The sequence below is a fragment of the Pelecanus crispus genome, chromosome 2 (assembly GCF_030463565.1).
Source record: "Pelecanus crispus isolate bPelCri1 chromosome 2, bPelCri1.pri, whole genome shotgun sequence".
Classification (NCBI taxonomy): Eukaryota; Metazoa; Chordata; class Aves; order Pelecaniformes; family Pelecanidae; genus Pelecanus; species Pelecanus crispus.
This window is the reverse complement of record NC_134644.1, coordinates 157,728,252-157,750,678: the sequence shown is the minus strand read 5'-3', so window position 1 is coordinate 157,750,678 and position 22,427 is coordinate 157,728,252. Positions and strand designations below refer to the sequence as shown.

Here is a 22,427-nt window from a genome sequence, read left to right as displayed (position 1 = left end):
CAAAAGTCTGAATTTCCATGTGGTCTAAAGCAAGAAGGTTTTTCTTTGGTTTTTTAAAATTCCATCTTTTCTGAAGGTAATCCCTGTAGGTGAATGAAAAGACTTTCTAGGTTGTTTATATCTGAAGCAATCTAAGCTGCCATAGAAAGATGTCTTATTTTTTTAAAGAATGAAACAATATAGGAAGATTGTCTGCTGTAGTGTACAGTAAATACAGAGCCATTCCTATGTTCAACTTCTATTGGCAGAAACTTAAAAGAGAGCCTTAATTTTGTCCTGATTTTCCAAGCACTGAGTCTTCAAAGTCTTTTCTAATCTTGTTGAAGTCACTTCAAACCAGCATCATATTTATTTGACAATGTTTATTTCCTATCTGAATGCTTACTGGAACATTTTTCATCATTCTGGGTTTTCTTCCCCCTTCTCCCCACCTCCCTTTTTGAGTTTGAATAAATCTATGATCTTTCAGAAGGATTATGGAAACTGTTTTTTTCTTTCTCTGAAGCTATATACTATTTTTAACAGGTTACTTAGATTTTGCAATAATCTGGTTTCTGTCACTTATCTGAAACTGCTGCAAGGTTTCAAACTACCAGATGTAATATATTGTAATTGTGTTTTTCTTTACTTCCCCCCCCGCCCCACACTAGATTAAGTGTCTTTGTCAATCTCAGATCCTAGAACCAGCTATATAATGTCAGATGTTTAGTGTATATGCCAATGGGTTTTAAATTTAAGGAATTCAAGTCAGCATTATATTGACTGTCCTTCTGTTACATTACAATTAGTGTGAAAACTGTAATTAAGGTTTTTGGACATATGAACTGTAATTTAAAAGTGTAGTACTAAAGGTACCTTAATTTATTCAGAACTTAATTTTGTTTTAACCTTTTTTTTAAAGAGGATATTTGCTTATATTCCACTAATGCCAAGAGCGAAGGCTCTTGAAACATCTTAGTGTGTGACTCTTTCTCTTATTTAAGAATTCTGATATTTACCAATTCCACAGTAGTGTTAATTAACTAGTCTGCTGTGGACAACTGAATTTACTCTTTGGTTTTTTCTAAATATAACTTTTTCAAGCCTTGTTATCTACTTATATCCTAGAGACCCAAAGACCTGTACTTTGTAGCAAAATTTTTTACCAACATTTTAAATGAAATAAACACAACAGTAATAAAGCTTTAGAAGAAATATATTGCATGGATCCAACTAAATGATAAACTACTTCAGAAGTTTTTGTATGACCGCTTACTGCAGCGGTTGTATCTTGCCACTATCTTTCATGCAGTTCACATGGAAAGGGTTGACTACTTACCAGCACATTTTAATGAAAAAAGAATTTTCCTCTAAGGTATGTTATTTGAAAATCAGTTAGGAAGTATATGCACATTAGAACTTGTTATTTCTAAAAGAACAGAAATGTTTCAAAATGCTATTGGCAGTTCATAGTATTTTGGAAGTGGTCTTCCTTGTCACTTTGACATGTTAAGTGATGGTTCTAAGCTAACTTTAAAAATATCCCAATTTAATTACAAAATTAACAGTCTCTCAGATCACACATAAAAAAAAGACAACAAATGAAGCACAGTACAAAACCTTTGGACATGTGGTTAGCTTTGCAGAAAAGGAAACAGTGAAAAGTAAATGTAAAATAAATATAATTCTTTCAACAGCTGATCTTTACAGTGAAATCTCTGTTCATATGTTTTCTACAGAGTAAATTTCCCATGTAATCAAACACAAAAATCTGCATGAATTCATTTTCAGACATGCCTTTGATATGGTGTTCTCTTTAGGGCTGCTGGGAAGATTCCTGGATCAATTTCTGGTTGTATGCTCTTTACTTTCCACTTTTCAAGTGGAAGAACTGCAGGAAGAGTAGGTAGAAGAAGAAAAAAGAGCGCAGGGTTAGAGTACTAATGAAGGCACTTTTCACAGTTCTCCTAAAATGAGGAACTTGTAGCTCAAAATGTTTATTCTTGAACACAGGAGAGAGAAGCAGGGTGGTCAAATGCTTCTGAGACCAGAAATTCTATTATTTGAAATCCAAATTCTCTTTTAAAAAACCAAACACCTTTAATATCTATCTACAATCTCCCCAAACATAAGAAATCTGATTCTCCTGCAAGTTTGGCAGCACTAACATGTGTAAGGGGTCTCAAATATGGTAGGCTTTCAGTCCCAGAGAAGACTTTTAATTCATTCTGTGATGAGACTCTAAATGTCCTCTCTTGTTTTTATGTCTAGTTCAATTGCCCAGATGTTTATCACATCTGAGAGTTTACCTTTCTCTGGCTGCAAGAGCAAGGAGGCAGTTATATGGAACAGATGATCCCTTGTCTATAAGGCATTTGAGATATTACATAAGGAATAGGAGAGAAGTATTGAAATATCCTCAGAAGGAAAGTTAATTACATACTGGGGATAGAAACTTGAGTGTATTTCAGCTGACTTTGTTGAAACCAGACTTTCATCTGTGGTAGTGGTAGCAATGCTTTTAAAATAGAAACAGAAGGCTATTCCCTGTCAAAGAGTTATGTACAAACCAAAGTAATTAACTGCCTAAGGGTAAGGCAAAAGAACTTTATTTTATTGTGAAAGTGATAATCTTCTTCTGTTGAATTACTTACAGGGTGGTAGATTTATGTTACATCTTTTTTAAAGTTCCTCAAAGACTGGTGACACTATTGAAGTTAAAGCCTTTTTGTTCTCAGTTATAGGAAATGACTCAACAGTTTTCTATTGTAGAAGAAGAAATACACACAATGACAATAAATATTTATTTCAATATCTGTAACAAAAATGTTGTGGATGCTTTGTTAAATGAGATCCAGTTGTTTATTTTGCCACCGTGCCATTTTAAGCTTTCTGCTGCTCAGGTTGGATTCCATGTGAACATGAGCAGTCCTGCTGTTTTCTAGACCTTATATTTCTTAAAAGAAGAAACATGCTCAATGTTGACATGGAGGGGGGGGAGAATCTTTTGTCCCTCTTCAGTTTTCACAGCTGAGACAAGCAGAAGACAACACTAAAATATTTCTGAACCTCTTTCAGAAAAGGTGGCTGAAACAGAGATAAGAAATTACTCTTTGAAGGAAAAACAGTACTTCCATAAAATTCTTCAAATGCAGTGATAATTATTTTACAGTGATAGTTTCTTTTTGGCTGGTATTCTGTACCAGTTCCAGTGAGCTTGTTATAGGGTTTCCAGCCAGCCCTACCAAATGATTGGAAAAGTCATTTTAGCACCTTGTTATAGCTTATGCAAGAGCAAGATAATCTATCTTACCCAATTATTTGCAAAGAAGTCATCTAACTATCTTTTCTCATAACCTTAAAATGATACAAATCATAAAGAGCCTTAAAACAAGCTTCTTTTGGACACTTTATAATGTCTACATATTGTCACAATTTCCAGCAATCTGTGCAGAGAATAACCATTCAAATATCTTGTTTGCGAAAGCAAATGTTTTTAAGAACAAACTGAAATGAAATGGCGATTTAGTTAAGAAATCATAAATTTCTTGAAACTCATAAGAGCTGATTTTCACAGAGGCACTACAATGCTGTTCTTACATTGTGTACTTCACAAACACAAGATTTTTGTGTTTTTTTCAAGGCTCTATTAGACATGTCTGGAATTTCTCTAGACTAAAGAAAACAGACTAAAATCAAGGAAATAAGCATTATGTGTAAAAAAAGAATGATTGACAAAAATAGAAAGTAAAAAAAAAACAACACACAAATTTAGACATAATCACAACAGAAGAAGTTATTATTACTTTGGGAACTTAAAAAAGAAGAAAAACACATAATTAACCTGTGGTTGGTTTTTTTTTTTTAATGGTCAGGCAAAATATTAGATGTAGACTTTGCTCAGCTGGTAGAAAGTTCATTGTAAAAGCTGTGGTTGGAGCTGAGATGGAAGTGACAAGGATTCTTTGAAGTGCAGAGTATTAGGTTAAACAGGCATAGAGATCTACATGAATACAAGATAGACATTTCTGAAACAGCAATAACTCTAATGCCTTGTAGCTGGTATGGATCCCTACCCCCACCGTGAACTACTACACAGGTGCATCATACTTCTGTTCTAGTGTGCTGTGGTGCAGGATTGCTGCTGGTATGTGCACCTTCCATGCCTAGCACAGGAGGAAAATGAGACCCAGAAAGAACCCGGGGGTTATAATATTCTGGTGGGAATGGACGCCAGTGAGCATCCTTAGTGTAAAAGCCACCAGTCACACCTGTTATGAAAGCACAGTAGAAAAAGAAAGAAGCATGCAAGCTGCTGGACATTTGAGAGAGGCAGAGGAAAAGTTGGAGAATAAGAAGGAACTAAATCCAGTACATTAAAGGAGACAATTATCATGCATGTTTGTACTGATGTAAAAAAAAATCAATAAAACTTCATGTTGGAAGTTAGGGCTAGAGAAAGGAAGCTTGCTTTATGTGGAAAAGAGGCTTACTGGGAAATGGGAAAGCATAAAGAAGAGAACTAAGACATGATGAGAGGAGATGAAAAGATACATTTCAAACATAGTCCAAAGTCAAATACAGTCATTACACCTGATGAGAGCTTCCTCTTCTCCCTTTTGTAAATTGTCTCAAAGATCTTGGTATAAGGCATGTCAGAACAATTAAAATGATAGAGAAGCTGAGATGGTTTAGAAAGAAAGATTGTGTATATATTTTCCAAAAATGGGAAGGATTGATAGGAGGGAGAAAAGGGTTCATGAAATAGGGAAGGGTTCACATCACTATGAAATCTATCACTGTAACATTCCAACAGGTTCTCTGAAGTGCTAAGAAACACATGTGCACATATAATATGAAACTAAAAAAGTAAGAGGTTTCACAAATGGGACTATAGGGGAGAATAAGGAAATAAGAAGCATGAACACACAGGCACCATAAAACCTAAGGTGATGATAATGCAAGTCAACAGAAAGAGAATGCAGCACAACAGAAGAGAATTAGGAGAACAATCCTTCCTGATTTATGGTCATCACATAAATTAACTGCTCCCTGCTGCCAAAGACAGTCAGGTGATCAAAGATCACAAATAGAAAAAGGCATTGCAGAAACATGCAAAGAGCAGGAGAGACAAGTGAGTAAAGTTGATGGATTCTGAATGGAAGAGGACTACCATCTGGGGGGCAAAGAACAATTTTGCAAATAGGTAGATTGCACAAAAAAAGGGAGATGAACATGGATGATGTGGCTAATTAATACTTTAAGATATGATTGATTGTGTTTTTAGCCTGGAGAAGAGGAGGCTGAGGGGAGACCTTATCGCTCTCTACAACTACCTGAAAGGAGGTTGTAGTGAGGTGGGTGTTGGTCTCTTCTCCCAAGTAGTTAGCGATAGAACGAGAGGAAATGGGCTTAAGCTGCACCAGGGGAGGTTTAGGTTGGAAATTAGGAAAAATTTCTTTACGGAAAGGGTGGTCAAGAATTGGAAAAGGCTGCCCAGAGAGGTGGTGGAGTCCCCATCCCTGGAAGTGTTTAAAAAATGGGTAGATGTGGCACTTTGGGACATGGTTTAGTCTAGTCTACCCTTGATTGGCTTAGAGTAGACTTGGTAGTGTGGGTTAATGTTTGGACTGGATGATCTTAAAGGTCTTTTCTAACCCAAATGGTTCTATGATTCTATGGTTCTAAGATGGGTGCAAGTGAAAGAGGTGAAAGAAGATCAGGATATCAGAAAAGATACAGGAGAAAAAAAGCAGCATGTGAACAACTCATCTTCCATTTTCTCAATTTGCTCTTAAAGTAAATGATAGCAAGTATTAAATACCTCTTTAAAATAAAATACACAAACAACTGAGAAATGTGTGAGTGTGTTAATCAATGCAGACACAGTATAATTATCTTATGGTGATGACTGTTATTAAAGAATCCATTAAACAAAGGAGATTAAACAAAAGGTGTGGAGTACTTGGAAGGTGAGAGGTGTGGAAATATGTTATTAAACAGTATAATTAAATGGTCAGGAGGAAAAGAAAAAGGAAAAGATAATCTTGTAGTGTACTGAGTGAGTACAGTTACGGACATCCAAGGGCAAGGGGTATGGATATGGCATTAAGTATTACTTGCTTTCTTAGAAGGCAATGAAAGTTGAATAGACAGATTAAGAACTGATGTTACTGATGCTTACGGCAATCCCACAATGAATCAAAGGATGACTGAAATCAGGAAGAACAGTGGTTTATGATTTCAAGAAATATTTATCCATGTAAAATTGATTAGAATTAAACATCTGAAGTTTAAAATCTGGTAGAAAACAATACAATGGAAACTTTGAATAATACAAACTATTAAGAGAACATTTTCAGTGATGGTGTTCATCTTCACACTTACTTCAACAAGTATTTTTCTTTTCTAGTCTAACTTCAAGCTTTTCAAAATTCTTTATCACATGCTTTGAATCAAACCTTCTCTCTAATGAAAAACAGTTTGCAAGTAAATTCTCTTTTGAATGCTAGTTCTGAAATCTAGATAAAAAAGATCACAGTATATGTTACCAGTTATTTCAGCATGAATTGTGCCATGTGGAAATAAATGTCATGTCTTCAGCATTTGATCAGACGAGTCAGTTAATGCTTGTTGTCTGTTTTGAAAGTAACCAAATTGGTCTGCCAAGGTGAAGAGCATTACAGAATGGATTAACATATGAAAGTAGAGATTAAAGTGCATGTTGTATGGATTCTATTGGCACGATTTTTTATTTTACAGACTAAAAGAGTAGACTTATCAAAATCAAACTCATTGTTTGTTTTTTTCCATTCTTGGAATTAAAAATGTATCTTCTGACACGTGCATAGCTGTATTACATTCTGGTAGTCATCACTGGAAAATATCCAAGTTATATCGTCTTGCAGCATATGAATAATTTTCTTTTGTAACAGTTTGTATATGGAGAAAAAGGAGTAAGTGCAACTTTTGTATGTCATGGAAGTTTATATCTCATATATATGTATGGATAGGAAAAATTTTTGAATCCAATATAGAGCATTACATTCCTTAATAAGTAGTGTATCATCTCACAAGGTACCTTCTCACTGTTTTGTCTCTATTCTTTTTTGGAAAAAAATAATTTTATTTTAGTCACGGAAGACTTATTATTTGAGTTTTTCTTTATAGCTTGTACTGAATTAACAGAATACTACATATGTAATTGATAGCTATCCTGACTTAGAGCAACAGTGACACAGGTTCTGAACTATGGAGCTGTATTATGACGTTGAACCAAAGTTCATACTGTGCTTTCCTCACTTGGTCTGGAGACATGCATAGAAATTAACAGTGCACGCTATTTAATTTTCAAGTCTCTCTCTTTTCTTTCTCTAATTAAATTGAAGTAGGCCGCATCAAGAGATTTATAGGAAAAACTAAATTGATAAATATATGCATACTTAGCTATTTTAAAAGTCTTATTCCAGTGACTGTATTTGGTGGGAGGTGCCAGATTTCTAGGATGAGGATCTTATGATGAGTAAGTAGTTTAGTTTTGTAAGGTGACTTGCACACAAAGTGTATTCCAAAAGATCTTTAAAATGCTAAATAGATAATAAATAATAACACATAAAGGAGATTTTAAAATAGTTTGAGTATATGAGGGAGATGCAGAAAGACATAAATAAAACAGACTCCTAGCAATGAAGTTTGATAACAAATGAAAGTGCGTAGGCACTGATATGAAAATGAATCCTCTAAGCTAATTTACAGTAGAAGGTAAACCCTGCTATACATGTCAGATGAGGCAAACAAAGCCCTAATTGCTTTCAAAGAGGATCTTCTATTCCCTCTCTGTCCTATATATCTATGATATACTGATATTTGTAGCAAAAGAGTAATCACACTTCATAAGAGGCATTTTTTTCTCATTATTGGAGATAAATTTGAAAAAGCCAAGATAAAAGTATTGGATGTGTCCCTCTTCTGTTGTCAAGAAAAGTTACTTTACAGTGTAGCAATACAAAGTGTAAAATCTTAATAGATTTCTGCTCAGTACTTCAGAGAAAGGGGTCTCTGCACATTTAAATGCTCAACACAGAGACAAGCTTGTGAATGTGCCATAAAGAAGATGATTTAATGAGCTCAAATATATACATGTGTGTATAATTAAAGAGATGGCATCTGGTTTGTTTGTTTGCAGTTTACTATGAAATGTATCATGTTTCTCTGAAAGATCATGCTGAGCAGCTGAGCACTTTAGGCTTTTTCTCAGCTGATTAAATCCCCCTGCTAGCAGAAGGGACATGCTCTGAGCATACTTGGAGAAGAGAATCTTTGGGGGTGCAAAAGGCAAAGCAGGAAAACTGATCTAATATTTAAGGGATAAGAAAGCAGAAAGCCTGGAGAGGGGATGTAGTGGAGATGTACAGTCAGACAGCAAAGCTAGTGGAAAGAAAAAAATATCCTAAGGACTTAGAGGAATTAGGAACTGCTGTAACAGCATTAGAACTGAGAGCAAGAGTAGAAACGGACCTGCCCTGCCAGGAAACAGTGACGAGGGGGAGATCTTTTTTAAATTATTCTTCTTTTCTATTTTTTCTCAGAAAATGCATTTTCTATATAAAAAGAAAATTGCTTATAGTCTAAGAAAATTTGGCTTTTGAATATAGGGGTCATTTCTGACCTTTGGGGATATTAATGTTAAAAAGGATCTATTGGCAGACCCATCTTTCAGCTTTGACCCACTATACTGATTTTGGCTAGGATACAGTTAATTTTCGTCATAGTAGGTCCTATGGTGTTATGTTTTGGATTTGCGACCAAAATAGTGCTGATAACACAAGGATGTTTTCGTTATTGTTGAACAGTGCTTGCACAGCATCAAGGCCTTCTCTGTTTCTCTTGCTGCCCCTCCCAGCAAATAGGCTGGGGATGGGCAAGAAGCTGGGAGGGGACACAGACAGGACAGCTGGCCCCAGCTGACCAAAGGGATATTCCATACCGTATGATGTCATGCTCAGTGATAAAAGCTGGAGGAAGGGAGGATGTTGAGAGTTATGGTGTTTGTCTTCCCATGTAACCGTTAGGCGTGATGAACCCCTGCTTTTCTGGAAATGGCTAAACACCCGCCTGCCAAAGTAGCCAAATAATTCCTTATTCTGCTTTGCTTCCATACGTAGCTTTTGCTCTATCTGTTAAACTGTCTTTATCTCAACCCACAATTTTGCTCAATTTTAACCTTTCCAATTCTCTCCCCCGTCCCACCGGCAGGGGAGTGAGCAAGCAGCCATGTCAGGCTTATCCGACTAGTGACGTTAAACTACAATAACCACTTAGGGTCGGTCAAAGCACATAAGCCGTTCATCTTAATATTTTATTTAGATATAGAAAAGCTTACTAAGTTCCTTCTGGTTACAACTACACAATGCAGTTATTTACATGAGATAATATAATGATGCAACAGATGGCTATTTGTCCTGGTTTCAGCTGGGACAGAGTTAATTTTCTTCCTAGTAGCAGGCATAGTGCTGTGTTTTGGATTTAGTATGAGAAGAATGTTGATAACACGCTGATGGTTTAGTTGTTGCTAAGTACTGCTTATGCTAGTCAAGGACTTTTCAGCTTCCCATGCTCTGCCAGGTGCACAAGAAACTGGGAGGGACCACAGCCAGAAGAGTTGATCCAAACTGACCCAAGGGCTATTCCATACCATATGACATCATGCTCAGTATATAAACTGGGGGGGGGTTGGCCGGGGAGCAGCAATCACTGCTCGGGAACTGTCTGGGTATTGTTTGGCGGGTGGTGAGCAATTGCATTGTGCATCACTTGCTTTGTATATTATTATTACTATTATTATTATATTATTATTATCACTACTATTTTACTTTATTTCAATTATTGAACTGTTCTTATCTCAACACAGGAGTTTTCTTACTCTTACTCCTCCGATTCTCTCCCCCATCCCATCGGGGTAGGGAGAGTGAGTGAGCAGCTGCGTGGTGCTTAGCTGCTGGCTGGGGCTAAAGCACGACACTATTTTACATTGAGTCTTTAAGTACACAGCTTTCATAAAACAGAATTATAAATTGGAAAAAAGCTTGTTCATAATAAATAGCCTTTAGGCCTCTTCCAGTCCCAAAATCTAGGGAGGAGCAGCAGAAGGTTAATAGATCTAATCTGTATCAGACTTACACCAGAAGAAGGCTCATTTATTTTGCTCTGGCTGCTTCTCTTCCTTTTTACAAAAAAGAGAATTGGTGTAAACACGTTGGCTCATAGATGACCAAATTTAGTCATAGATGTTGTTTATATATATTTATTTGCAAAGATGCTACCATATGTCTTTACATAAACAGTATGGAAAACACATTTGTTAGGTGGGTGGGGTTGTTTTGCATTAAGTAGCCAGGATTTGTATTAAAAAACAGGCTTTACCTTTCTAAACGCAATGTTTGCAAAGAAGTATTCTGATGGTTTTTTAGAAATCATGAATTCCAATGATGTATTTTATTGAAGGTTGATATAAAAATGGATTGTTAATTTTTGTTTCCTTGGGTTTTTTTTAGGATTTATTTATACCTGTGGTGGAACTTTAAAAGGACTTAATGGCACTATAGAAAGCCCTGGCTTCCCATATGGATATCCAAATGGTGCAAACTGTACATGGGTTATAATAGCAGAAGAAAGAAACAGAATACAGATCGTCTTTCAGTCTTTTGCTCTAGAAGAAGAATATGATTATTTGTCATTATATGATGGGCATCCTCATCCTGCAAACTTTAGGACAAGGTAACAAACAAACATTATTAAAATGTAACTTGTATTCATATCTTAAAAATATCTGAGAAAAAAGTTAATGTTTTAAAATGATGGATTCTTTCTTATTTAGACTTTAAGGTGCACTTCCCTTAATTAATGAAAAATGTCTTAAAATAAAAAAAAAATATATGCTTCAATTCTAGTTAAAGTAAGTGCTACAATTAATCTAGTGCTCATAAGATTTGTATCATCAAAATGTAATTAAGAAGCATATGAACATGGATATATGAATATAAAGTGAATATGAGATTGTAGAGGTTTCAGTTTGCATGATTTAGTAGTGGTGGAGCTTTTGTAATCTTTGCAACAGGAGGCTTTTGAGAGAGATCAGAAAAAGAACGCATTTAAGACAGAGAATTTTTTTTTTTTTGCAATTGTGTATGAGCATCTTCTAACACAAAGGGATAACAAGAGTGAAAAAAACAATTTGAAAAATCAAGAGTGTGATGGGTCACAACATTTTTTATCAGTGTCTACTTCAGAGTTCTGGAAGGTTGCAGCTTGAGGGATACATAATAATTCTGCAATAGCAACAGATATGTTATTCATACATTTACTTGTTAACTTTATTATCATCTATCTTGTCTTCTGTAACTCAAGTTGTCTTCTACCTAGACTTCTGTAAGACCTTTAACACAGTCCCAGACACCAGCCTTGTTCCTAAATAGGAGAGATATGGATTTGATGGGTGGACAATTTGATGGATAAGGGTTTGGCTGGATTGCTACATTCAAAGAGTTGCAGTCAATGGCTTTATGTCCAAATGGAGATCAGTAACAAGTGGTGTCCCTTGGGGGTCTGTATTGGGACCAATACTATTCAATATCTTTGTTAATGACACAGACAGTGGGATTCAGTGCACCCTCAGCAAGTTTGCAGATGACACCAAGATGAGTGGTGCAGTTGATTCACTTCAGGAAAGGCGTGCCTTCCAGAAGGACCTTGACATGCTTGAGGAGCTGACCTGTGAGAACTTCATGAACATCAGCGAGGTCAAGCGCAAGGATCTGCACCTGGGCCAGGGCAATCCCCATTATCAATACAGATTGGGGGATGAATGGATTGAGAGCAGCCTTGCAGAGAAAGGCTAGGGGATATTGGTAGATGAAAAATTGGACATGAGCCAGCAATGTGCACTTGCAGCCCAGAAAGGCAACAGTATCCTGGGTTGCATGAAAAGAAGCATGGCCAGCAGGTCAAGGGAGGTCATTTTGCCCCTCTGTTCTGCTCTCATGAGAGCCCATCTGGAGTACTGTGTTCAGTTCTGGGACCCCCAGCCAAGACAGACATGGACCTGCTTGACCAGGTCCAGAGGAGGGCCACAAAAATGATCGGAGGGATGGAATACCTCTCCTATGAAGAAAGGCTGAGAGAGCTGGGGCCCAAACCGGCCAAGGAGATATTCCATACCATATAACATCATGCTCAGTATATAAAATGGGGGGAGTTGTCTGGGAAGCAGCAATCACTGCTTGGGGACTGGCTGGGCATGGGCCGGCGGGTGGTGAGCAATTGCATTGAGCATCACTTGTTTTATCACTAGTTTTGTATATTCTTTTATCATTATTATTATTACTTTCTCTTCCTCTGCTGTCCTATTAAACTGCCTTTATCTCAATGCATGGGTTTTTCCTTTTTTCCTGATTGTCTTCCCATCTTGCTGGTGGGGTAGAGGTGAGGTGAGCGAGCAGCTGTGTGGTGCTTAGCTGCTGACTGGGGTTAAACCACGACATGATTCTAGGAGGAAATTAGAACAGCAAAATTCTGTTTGCCAAATGGGTAATGTGAGTGACCCTGGCTCAATGCCAGGTGCACACCAAAGCCACTCTAGCACTTCCTTTCCTCAGCTGGACAGGGGAGAGAAAATACAATGAAAGGCTTATGGGTCAAGATAAGGACAGGGAGATCACTCAGCAATTACAGACACAGGCAAAACAGACTTGACTTGGGGAAAATTAATTTAATTTATTACCAATCAAATCAGAGTAGAGTAATGAGAAAATAAAGACTAAACCTTAAAACACCTTCCCTCCACCCTTCCCTTCTTCCCGGGCTTAACTTTGATCCCAAATTCTCTACCTCCTCCCTACTGTGGGTCCTTCCATGGGGTGCAGGTCTTCAGGAGCAGACTGGTCCAAAGTGGGCTCCTCTCTCTCCATGGGTCCACAGGTCCTGCCAGGAGCCTGCTCCAGTGCAGGCTTCCCATGGGGTCACAGCCTCCTTCAGACGCATCCACCTGCTCTGGTGTGGGATCCTCCCCGGGCTGCAGGTGGATATCTGCTCCACCATTAACCTCCATGTGCTGCAGGGGCACAGCCTGCCTCATCATGGTCTTCACCACAGGCTGCAGGGGAATCTCGGCTCTGGCACCTGGAGCACCTCCTCCCCCTCCTTCTTCAATGACCTTGGTGTCTGCAGGGTTGTTTCTCACATATTCTCACTCCTATCTCTGCTGTAGTTGGTGTTGCCCAGCAGATATATAGAAATATATCTCTAATGAAACTGTTTGTTTTTTTTTTTCTACTTCTGTGTTTATGTTTGTATTTCCTGTTTCATGAGTATTTCTGTGCTATTTTGATACCAGCTGCAGGAAAGGGAACCCATACCTAAAATATTTGAGGGTTGTCTTTCACAAGAAAAAACAAGAACATGTAGTTTTCCTCCTTTCTGCTGACTCTTCAAAAGATAAAATTCACATGGAGGAGCCCCAAAAGGCCCTCACTGTCAGTCAGGACTTCTGTTGGTGAATCCACTCTAAATCATAATCTCAAAGAGAATGTGAACAACGTTCTGTACAAGTGCAAAACAATAAAACAATTATTACTGTTAGGAACTTATGGTTCTTACTCAGTTACAGTTTTAATGGGCATTAGAGAAAATAGGTGAAGGAAGCTGGGAGGATGGAAGGAAGAGGAAAATAATATCTTGCAAAGGCATAATTTTTTCTTTGTCTTGTTCAAGCTACTGAGGAGGTTTATATGTCTTTGTATGCACATGTATGTTCTTATCTATGTATATCTATCTACACATAGAGATATATATACCCATCTATGTATATAGATATACGTGTGGGATTCTTTTGATATTCACCTAAGGCTTCAAAGCTGGAGCTTTGAGATACCTTCATTTTAAAAAAATGTATCTTGAGAAGAAAGTCAAGGAAGCCTGGCATGCTCAAAAGTTTTGGTATTGTGAATTTAGGATGCCACTACATTCTGGTGAGGAAAAAGATAAGGAGTTCTGTAGAAGAGAATAGAATAAGTCATCACTTGGAAAAGACGATTAAGCCTCCGTATAGGTCTTGAAATAGACTACTTCTGCAAGACTTACGAGATCTTGCCAACATGGGAAGCAGCAGAAAAATAGTACACATTTGTGTGAGTGGAGAATTGGGTTTTAAATTAAGAAAGTGTGATAGTAAAATTATGAAAGCTTTACTAAATCTTTCATGGTGACATTTATTTTCTAATATTGCTGTAGCAAGTAGTAAGGTGATGCTTCCTAGAGTTTTCTTTTTGCAAAAGGTTTTTACTTAAACAAGTAAAGTTTTACCAAGGAACAGTTCCTTGTGGGAAATCTTTCTAGTATGTCAGTGGATATTATCATTTTACTTAGTGAAATTAATGAAAATGTAATCAGATTACATTAGTTACCCTCCCCTTAATTTTGTAACAGACAAAAATGTTTTCACAGGACTGTACAGGTATATTTGTAAAATACCTAGCTGGGCAGCTAAAAAAATTGTCTCAGATAGACAAGGCCACTCTATTACTACTTCAATATTTTGATTGAAAGAAGTTTCTATATGACTGAAAAAGATTTTTCAGTTGGACTATTTGTGAAGCTCATAACCTCTGACTCCATCCTCATCCAGTTTTGTACTTCTTTGTTTAATTTTTCTCCTCAGAATTGAATGTAGTTGAAATTTGCAGTGAATGCTTAACGGCCTTAACTGGTTTAGATGGCATTTAAATGGCAGCTAAACAAAACAAATGGAAGAGAAGCATGTCAGATATGGCCATTATGACAAGTGTACAGTCAATATTACTCTTTCATCTTTGTGTTACTATATAGGCTTGATTTAGCATATTTAATATGCCATCTTTGCCTCAATCTATAAATAGAGAAAATATAGAATAAAGCCATGAACTAAACACACACACACACACACAAAATCTTTTCATGAATCATATTTGTAATCACTTACAAGAAAATCTATTTGCAGAAAGATAGTATTACTTACTGTATTTGAACCAAGCTTTCAACAAAATTTCATACTTTGGAGTCTTTCTGGGTCATGTCATAGACACTGTCTATTTTTAGGGCTTTCTTGTTGCCCTCCCTGTGCATCTTTGTGACTTTTGTGTACCCTTTCTTTCACACTTCTACATCTAGCTCCCAAAAAAAAAAAAAAAAAAAAAAAGTGTCAGGGTTTTATATGTTTACTTTTAAGTTGCAACTTTGTATACACCTTATTTGGGAAAGTGGCTAATACTTCTGACTGCTATTCTGAGTCAAAGTGTTGCTTTTCCAGAAAGAACTCCTGTTCCATTTTTTCAAAATTTCTGCCTTTCACATAATTTTTGTGTGTTACTAGATGAATCATTTCAGCCAGGCTTTTTGAACATGCATATCAGTAACAGGTTTTCAATTTTCTCAGTGCCCAGCTGGAGAAACAAGTTTTGTTTGCATTAGTGATAAGAAATCTCACTTTCAAATGAAGTTAATGGAAGGTTTTGAACCGATAAAACATCACATAAATCAACTGCTTTGCAAAAGCCAATTGGAATCATCTGATGATACCTCTTGCATGTTATGAAAATATTTTTTAGTATAACTTGTAACTAATTCACTGTAGTAGCTACTGCCATATGTTAGAGAGTGGCTGGAGCAGGGCTGCTCCACGACGGGCACGAGCCAGGAGCCAAGGGTGACCCCGCTCAGGCTGTGCTCTCACCAACAGGGCACAATCTTGCAGGGGCTGAACGTGGGGACCAGAGCTGGGGACTGGTAACAGGGTCCATCAACAGCACCCTACATGGCAAGAGATGAACCACGTCCAGGGTCCCTCCAGGGAGTCCAGCTGTGAGCAAAAAGGAACGGGGACAGCTAAGCTCCCCACGGAGTAGGGCTGAGGGGCTTGTACAGGGGACAGGGACAGGGACAGAGCTGCAGCAATGTCTGGATGCCTTAGGGTGGGCTGAAATGGAGTTCCAGTACCCATGGGCAGTGGTGGGTGGGAGTCCCAGCTGAGGCTGGTCAGGGCCAGGAAGGCCTGTTGGTTTCCTCAAGGTCCTGACACTGCATAGAAAAATCTGTGGGAAAATTGTTTAATACTTGCCTTTAAGGAAGATTTAGATATTGTACAAAACAAAGTATGGGACTAACTATATGTATTGTTCATTGGGTATTCTTCATGTCACTCCTTGAATAGTCAGATGAAAACCACAATTAATTTTAAACCGTGCTATTAGTGGCACTGATATGGCGCATATGTAAGTGGATGAGAGAATGGCAACCTCAATTCTGACACTTCCTTGCAAGTATTTTACTTTACAACTTGGATAATATTTTGTTTTCTTCTTTTTTTTTAAAAGAAATTTCTGAGCATAATGCATAATATGCTATCAGTAAATACCAAAGAGTAGGTTTGTCTTTGTTTTTTTAAGGAATAAGGTGCTTAGAATTGAACACTACTTTTAAAAGATGTACCATACACAATAGTTTTCTAAAATGTAATTTTTTTCTCTAATTAGTTACCCCAGCTTGCAATGCGATATTAGAAATAGCTTTATGATTATACACCCAAGCTCTGTTCAGTTCCAAGGGAATGTATTTTACAAAATTACCAGTACCTAACCAGTTAATTGATTTGACATTTAAATATTCATCACAATTTACATAGAAATAAATGAAACAAATCCAGATCTATTTTAAACAGAAAAAAAATGCATACCTGCTGCAGTTATACTGGGATAAATTGAATAATTCAATCCAGTATATTTCTGTCTCGTGTTGACTAAAAGAATCTTTCCTATGTTTATGTTCAGAAATGAGTTTTATAGTAGCCAAGATCATATATTTTCTAAAGTTAAAAATAAAATTATTTAGAAAATTACAAGTCCACCAGAATTTTTTGGTAAAAAACATGAAAAAAATTCACTATGTGTGGTCTTCAAAAGGACAGACATGGTATAGGAGTTTGGAAAGCTCCACTGTTAGCAAAAAGGTATAATCATTTTGTGACAGCTATTCATTTGTTCACATAAGTGAAAAGAAGTATGAATACATTTATCTAAAAATCATAAGAAGTGGAGGTGTGACAAACTGGCACAAACTGGAATCTTTGAACACTTAATAAATATATGTTTTGCTTGTGTTTGAGAGCCTGCAAGACCAGCATGTATATGCAGAGATATTTTTAAATGTTGATATGGTCACTGTGTCCAAAGATTTAATTGGATAAATTAACAACTTTTTTCTACCTACTCATAGTTAATTTCGTCTTAGAAAATTTGAATGGAAGGAAGATTTAATATTCTTAGTGTTTAAAAGATGAGCTAATACTCTTCTTTTCTAATCATCTTGTTTTTAAGCAAGATGAATCATCCTTTCATCTACATTCCCTGCCAAGGCAAACAAGAATTAAATGCACAGGTTACCTGATCAGTGCTTCTGAGCTGTATAGGAGAAATTCACTGAAATTACTGGAGACATCCACTGCTTTTTCTCTATCAATGAACTACTTTCTCCTAAAACATCTGACTCCCGGAGTAGGCCTACATTTTCAAAATTTACTCCCCAACCACTTGAAGAGAAAAAAGTTTTCAGAAGATTAACAAGTAGAGCTTTAAAATTTCAGGATGCTCCTAGTATTAAATGTAATTTGCTATGCTCTCTTCACCTTAGTGCTTCCAAAGGCTTGAATTTGGTACTAAACAAGCAGATTCATACTTTGAAAATGGTATTGCAAATACTCCAAAAAGAAATTGTTATAGAATCATAGAATCATAGAATCGTTTAGGTTGGAAAAGACCTTCAAGATCATCCAGTCCAACCATTAACCTACACTACCAAGTCCACACTAAACCAATCAAGGGTAGACTAGACTAAACCATGTCCCAAAGTGCCACATCTACCTGTTTTTTGAACACTTCCAGGGATGGTGACTCCACCACCTCTCTGGGCAGCCTGTTCCAATGCTTGACTGCTTTCTCCATGAAGAAGTTTTTCCTAATTTCCAACCTAAACCTCCCCTGGCTCAGCTTGAGCCCATTTCCTCTCGTCCTATCACTAACTACTTGAGAGAAGAGACCAACGCCCACCTCACTACAACCTCCTTTCAGGTAGTTGTAGAGAGTGATAAGGTCTCCCCTCAGCCTCCTCTTCCCCAGACTAAACAATCCCAGTTCCCTCAGCCGCTCCTCATAAGACCTGTGCTCCAGACCCTTCACCAGCTTTGTTGCCCTTCTCTGGACATGCTCCAGCACCTCAATGTCTGTCTTGGAGTGAGGGCCCCAAAACTGGACACAGTAATCACATAACAGAAGAATAAGCTCAAAATTATTATTTAAACCAAATATAATTATAAATTATAAAACAAAAATAATTTTTTTTTAAAATTTCATAACATATGGAGTTAGAATAGAATAACAGATATTGCTCCACTTAGAATGGGTGGTACTGATTATAAAATTAAAATTAATTTCTTTGGTCCAACTAATTAAGAGCAAAGAAAAAAACTGGGAGTAGAAATACATAAATTTACAACAAATCCTTAATATTAATTCATATTAAATACTGTTAGGATTGCAGACAGGTGAGCTGGATGCTTACTTGGCTCTGGGTTGAAGATATGCTAACTGAAAAGAGCATGAAAAACTGTCAGACATGCCAGGACAAGAAGCCAAACCAGCTGCTCTGACCATGCTATAGGAGTTGGACCTGCTTCAATGGTCTAGATGACCACAGTAAGAGCAGGATGAGTGCTTTCCCTGGCTAGCAAAGGAACGCCCACAAGGTTGAGTTGAGCACCTTGCTGTCACCTCGTCAGTGCTTACTCCTGGCCTGATAGCACTGTCAGATACCTGTCTCTCCATCTTAAATGCGCTAGGTATTACTGACAACATAATCAAACACTGTGTTTTAGCTCAAAACCTGTCATAATTTTAAAGTATACTTTCTCTGAATAATTTATGTTATTTTGATGTTACAGTGTTGAAATGCTGGTGTCCATCCTTTTTTCTACTTCTAAAATTTTATTGAAAAACATTCAGGGCATGGGGTAAATTAAAACAAAACAAAACAAATAACAAAAAAAACCCCACCACAGTAAAATCAAGGATACTTTAGTAATTCTATGTTCTTAAAAGATAAATAGCACTAAGTAAAATACTAACAAATCCCAATTTTAAAAGGGGAAACATATATTTCTGGAAGACTAAATTTTGCCTATAAAACTTTCTCATTTTAAAGTGGAAAAATTATAATTTATATCTTACATGTGCTAAATTGTCAAAATTATCTTAGGAAATTTTACAAAGAAAGGCAGCTAGCAAAAGAATGAAATTTGGCAATAGCAGAAACTTCCAGTGCCCTCATTTAATAGCTCTGCTTGTTTTTCCATTTCTTATTCTAACTATGCTGAATATGTGTTTCTCCTTTTCATAGATAGAAGTCTGGGTTGAACAGGCAGCAATTAGTCTATGCTGCTAATATTAGTGCAACCTCCAGCTTGTTACATGTTGCCTAATGCAAGCCTGGTAGCTACAGTAATCTGACTCAGACTCTTTCCTTCTTCTGGTCCTTAGAACATTAACCTTAATTCTTTGCGAAGGTTTATATCTATGTTACATCCTCTACTATCTCCCAGCCAAACTCATTACCTTACTTTTTTCTGGAATCTATTATGCTATTGCAAGTGCTCCAATCTTTCTCATATTAACTATCATCAAAACCAGAAGACAAAAAAAGCCCCACATTGTTTCCTTGCTTTTGCCTCCTTCTTCTTCCACTGCTACTATGTCAGGGTTTCCACTTTAACAGAATTTCCTCACGTTAAGACTTCCTTTGTCTTTAGGTGTTCTACAGTACTACAAGATGTAGTACAGGGTGCCCAGAGCTAGTTCCAATGTCTTGTCTGGGCAAAATGCCATGATGGTGTGTTGGTTCTCCTTTCTGAATCCAAGCTTTGTTGTATGTAGCTCCATTTTACTTCGTGCATGAGTATCCTTTTGTTCTTTGTAAGTTCTTTCCCATATGAACAACGCCTTGTTTACTTAAACCATATAAAGATCCTTTCGGAGTATTGTTATTGTTTGGCTTATATTATTGCCATTTACTATCCTGTTATTAGAATTATCCTCCAAGTTAGTTTTGTACATTTCACTTATGGTAACAGTTGCGCAGGGTAGCAGACTCAGTAAAATAAAGAAAAAAAATGGCAACTCTAAGGTTCTAGATTAAACCTGTCAGAGACAAAATCTCTTTGACTATTTGTTTATTAAGCCTTTAAGACATGTCAGAGTGGAATATTTGCAGTCATTCAGGTCTTCATTCCCAAGTAACCTTGATGACTGGAAACGTACAAAGCTTCCTTTTTCACTGTCCTGTTTCAGTCTTTTTGGGTATTGATATAGATGAAGAGTTGTTGATAGGGAGACAATGGACCATTTACTGAACGTCAAAAAGTTTCCATTATCATCAGAGGCAACTGTAGCTCTGAGTTTTTTCTTCTCAGACTGTTTATTATGCCCTAAGTACATGTACTTTTCTTCTCTCATCACTGTTCACTTTCTGCCCAAATTGGCAACCAGAGCAGAAACTGTGAGCTGATTAGGATCAAATTAAGGATTCCGCACTTTGAAAACACCTTCAAAACGCTGATCAGTGAGTCATTGATTTTTCTTTCAGCTGATCCACAGTTCTCTAGCTTTCTCTACTATTTGCATGGAAAGAGAAGAAAGGAAGGAATTTCACTTGAGAATTTAGACACCAGTGAACAAAACCAAGTGGGATGACACTCTCCTCTTACAAAGAAAGAGGAAATAAAAAGGTATAAGTACTAGTCAAATACCAATGAAGAGATAAGGAAATGGAAGAACAGAGCAAAGACCAATGCAGACTGAAGGACAAAACAATGGCAATTAAGAAAAGAAAAGAAAACAAAACACAGTGAACCAGCAATCAAAGTGGAAATGATGAGACAGATAACAGAACTGAATGAATCTAAACAAGAAGATTTTCACTGCATGAACAAAAAATAAATATAGCAAAAGTGTAAACAGAAGATATGTGGAAAGTTGAAAATGGATTGATCATGGATAGGGACACACAGCAATAAATACAGCAAAGCTTGTAGATAAGAGAAACAAAGATAATTGAAAAAAAATGTAGCAGAATGTAATGGTAAATATATATTCAGCTCTGAGAGAGGGGTTCTGAGTGGGCAAGACATTTAAATGGAGATTTCTTTTTTTCAATCTGAAAAGTTTGCTTTCTGAAGAAAGTACATTGAAGTAATAAAATGCTTGGTATTGTGATTATAAATACAAAGCTGAAAGAACAGTAGCTCACATCAGTTGTGCTATACTCTTGGGAATATTTTGATAATGATGTTAAATTTCTAGATAGCCACTGAGAGTGAAAGGCAGAAAATTGAAACTGATTGTCCAGACAAGGTTCAGCTGCTGTCTTGAATTTATGCTCACATTACTCTGAAGAAGCCAAATTTTTATCAGGTTAGGAAAAAATGGTTAGACACTCATTTAGCTAACTAGGAAGTCCAAAGTTAAATGGTAAGGATTTAAAACTGAAACCAAAACCAACCAACCAAACAAAAAATTTTGTTAATTATTTGAAAGTGGAGGTAACTTTCTGCTAACTGACCTTAGGAAGAGACTTCCCATTATCAGCCTTCCATGGGAGATCTCTCTCTGAAGTAACTGGGATGGCCTATTTGGCTACTTTGAAGTAGCTGATTGATATTGGACTAGCTTGTATACTTAACTTCTCATGTAATGTAAGAAAAACCTCTTTTACAGCTTTTGAGAATTATTACCTTCTTTGGAAAAGCTGGTAACTAGCATTAGACAGATGAAGAGTGCATATACCAGTTTTATAGGGAGATGAGTGTGGTCATTTAGCTCTGCTAAATCTCAGTGTTGTGGTTTAACCCAGCAGGCAGCTAAACACCACAGAGTTGTTCACTCACTTCCCCCTGCCTCAGCAGGATGGGGGAGAGAATTGAGGGGGAAAAAAAATAGGACAGAAAAGGAAGGGAAAATAGTAATAGTAGTAGTAGTAATAATAATAATAATAATAGAATATAGAAAATAAGTGATGCACAATGCAATTACTCACCACCTGCCGATCCATGCCCAGCCAGTTCCCAAAGAGCGGTTCCACTCCCACCCTGGCCAACTCTCCCCCAGTTTACATACTGAGCATGACATATGGTATGGAATATCCCCTTGGCCAGTTTGGGTCAGCTGTCCTGGCTATGCCCCCTCCCAGCTTCTCGTTGGCAGGGCATAAGAAACTGAAAAGTCCTACAGTAGTGTAAGAATTACTTAGCAACACCTAAAACATCAGCGTGTTATCAACATTATTCTCATACTAAATCCACAACACAGCACAATACC

General features: G+C 37.0%; 1 protein-coding gene across 3 annotated transcripts in view; it reads left to right on the top strand.

Annotated features, from left to right (window-relative positions):
* The window catches only part of CSMD3 (CUB and Sushi multiple domains 3), a 760,009-nt gene that overhangs the window by 80,383 nt on the left and 657,199 nt on the right, over window positions 1–22,427 (top strand). For all 3 annotated transcript variants that reach the window (XM_075706425.1, XM_075706424.1, XM_075706423.1), the window contains exon 2: window positions 10,533–10,755. In XM_075706425.1, coding sequence (XP_075562540.1) covers window positions 10,533–10,755 — 223 coding nt within the window. The remainder of the gene's footprint in view (window positions 1–10,532; window positions 10,756–22,427) is intronic.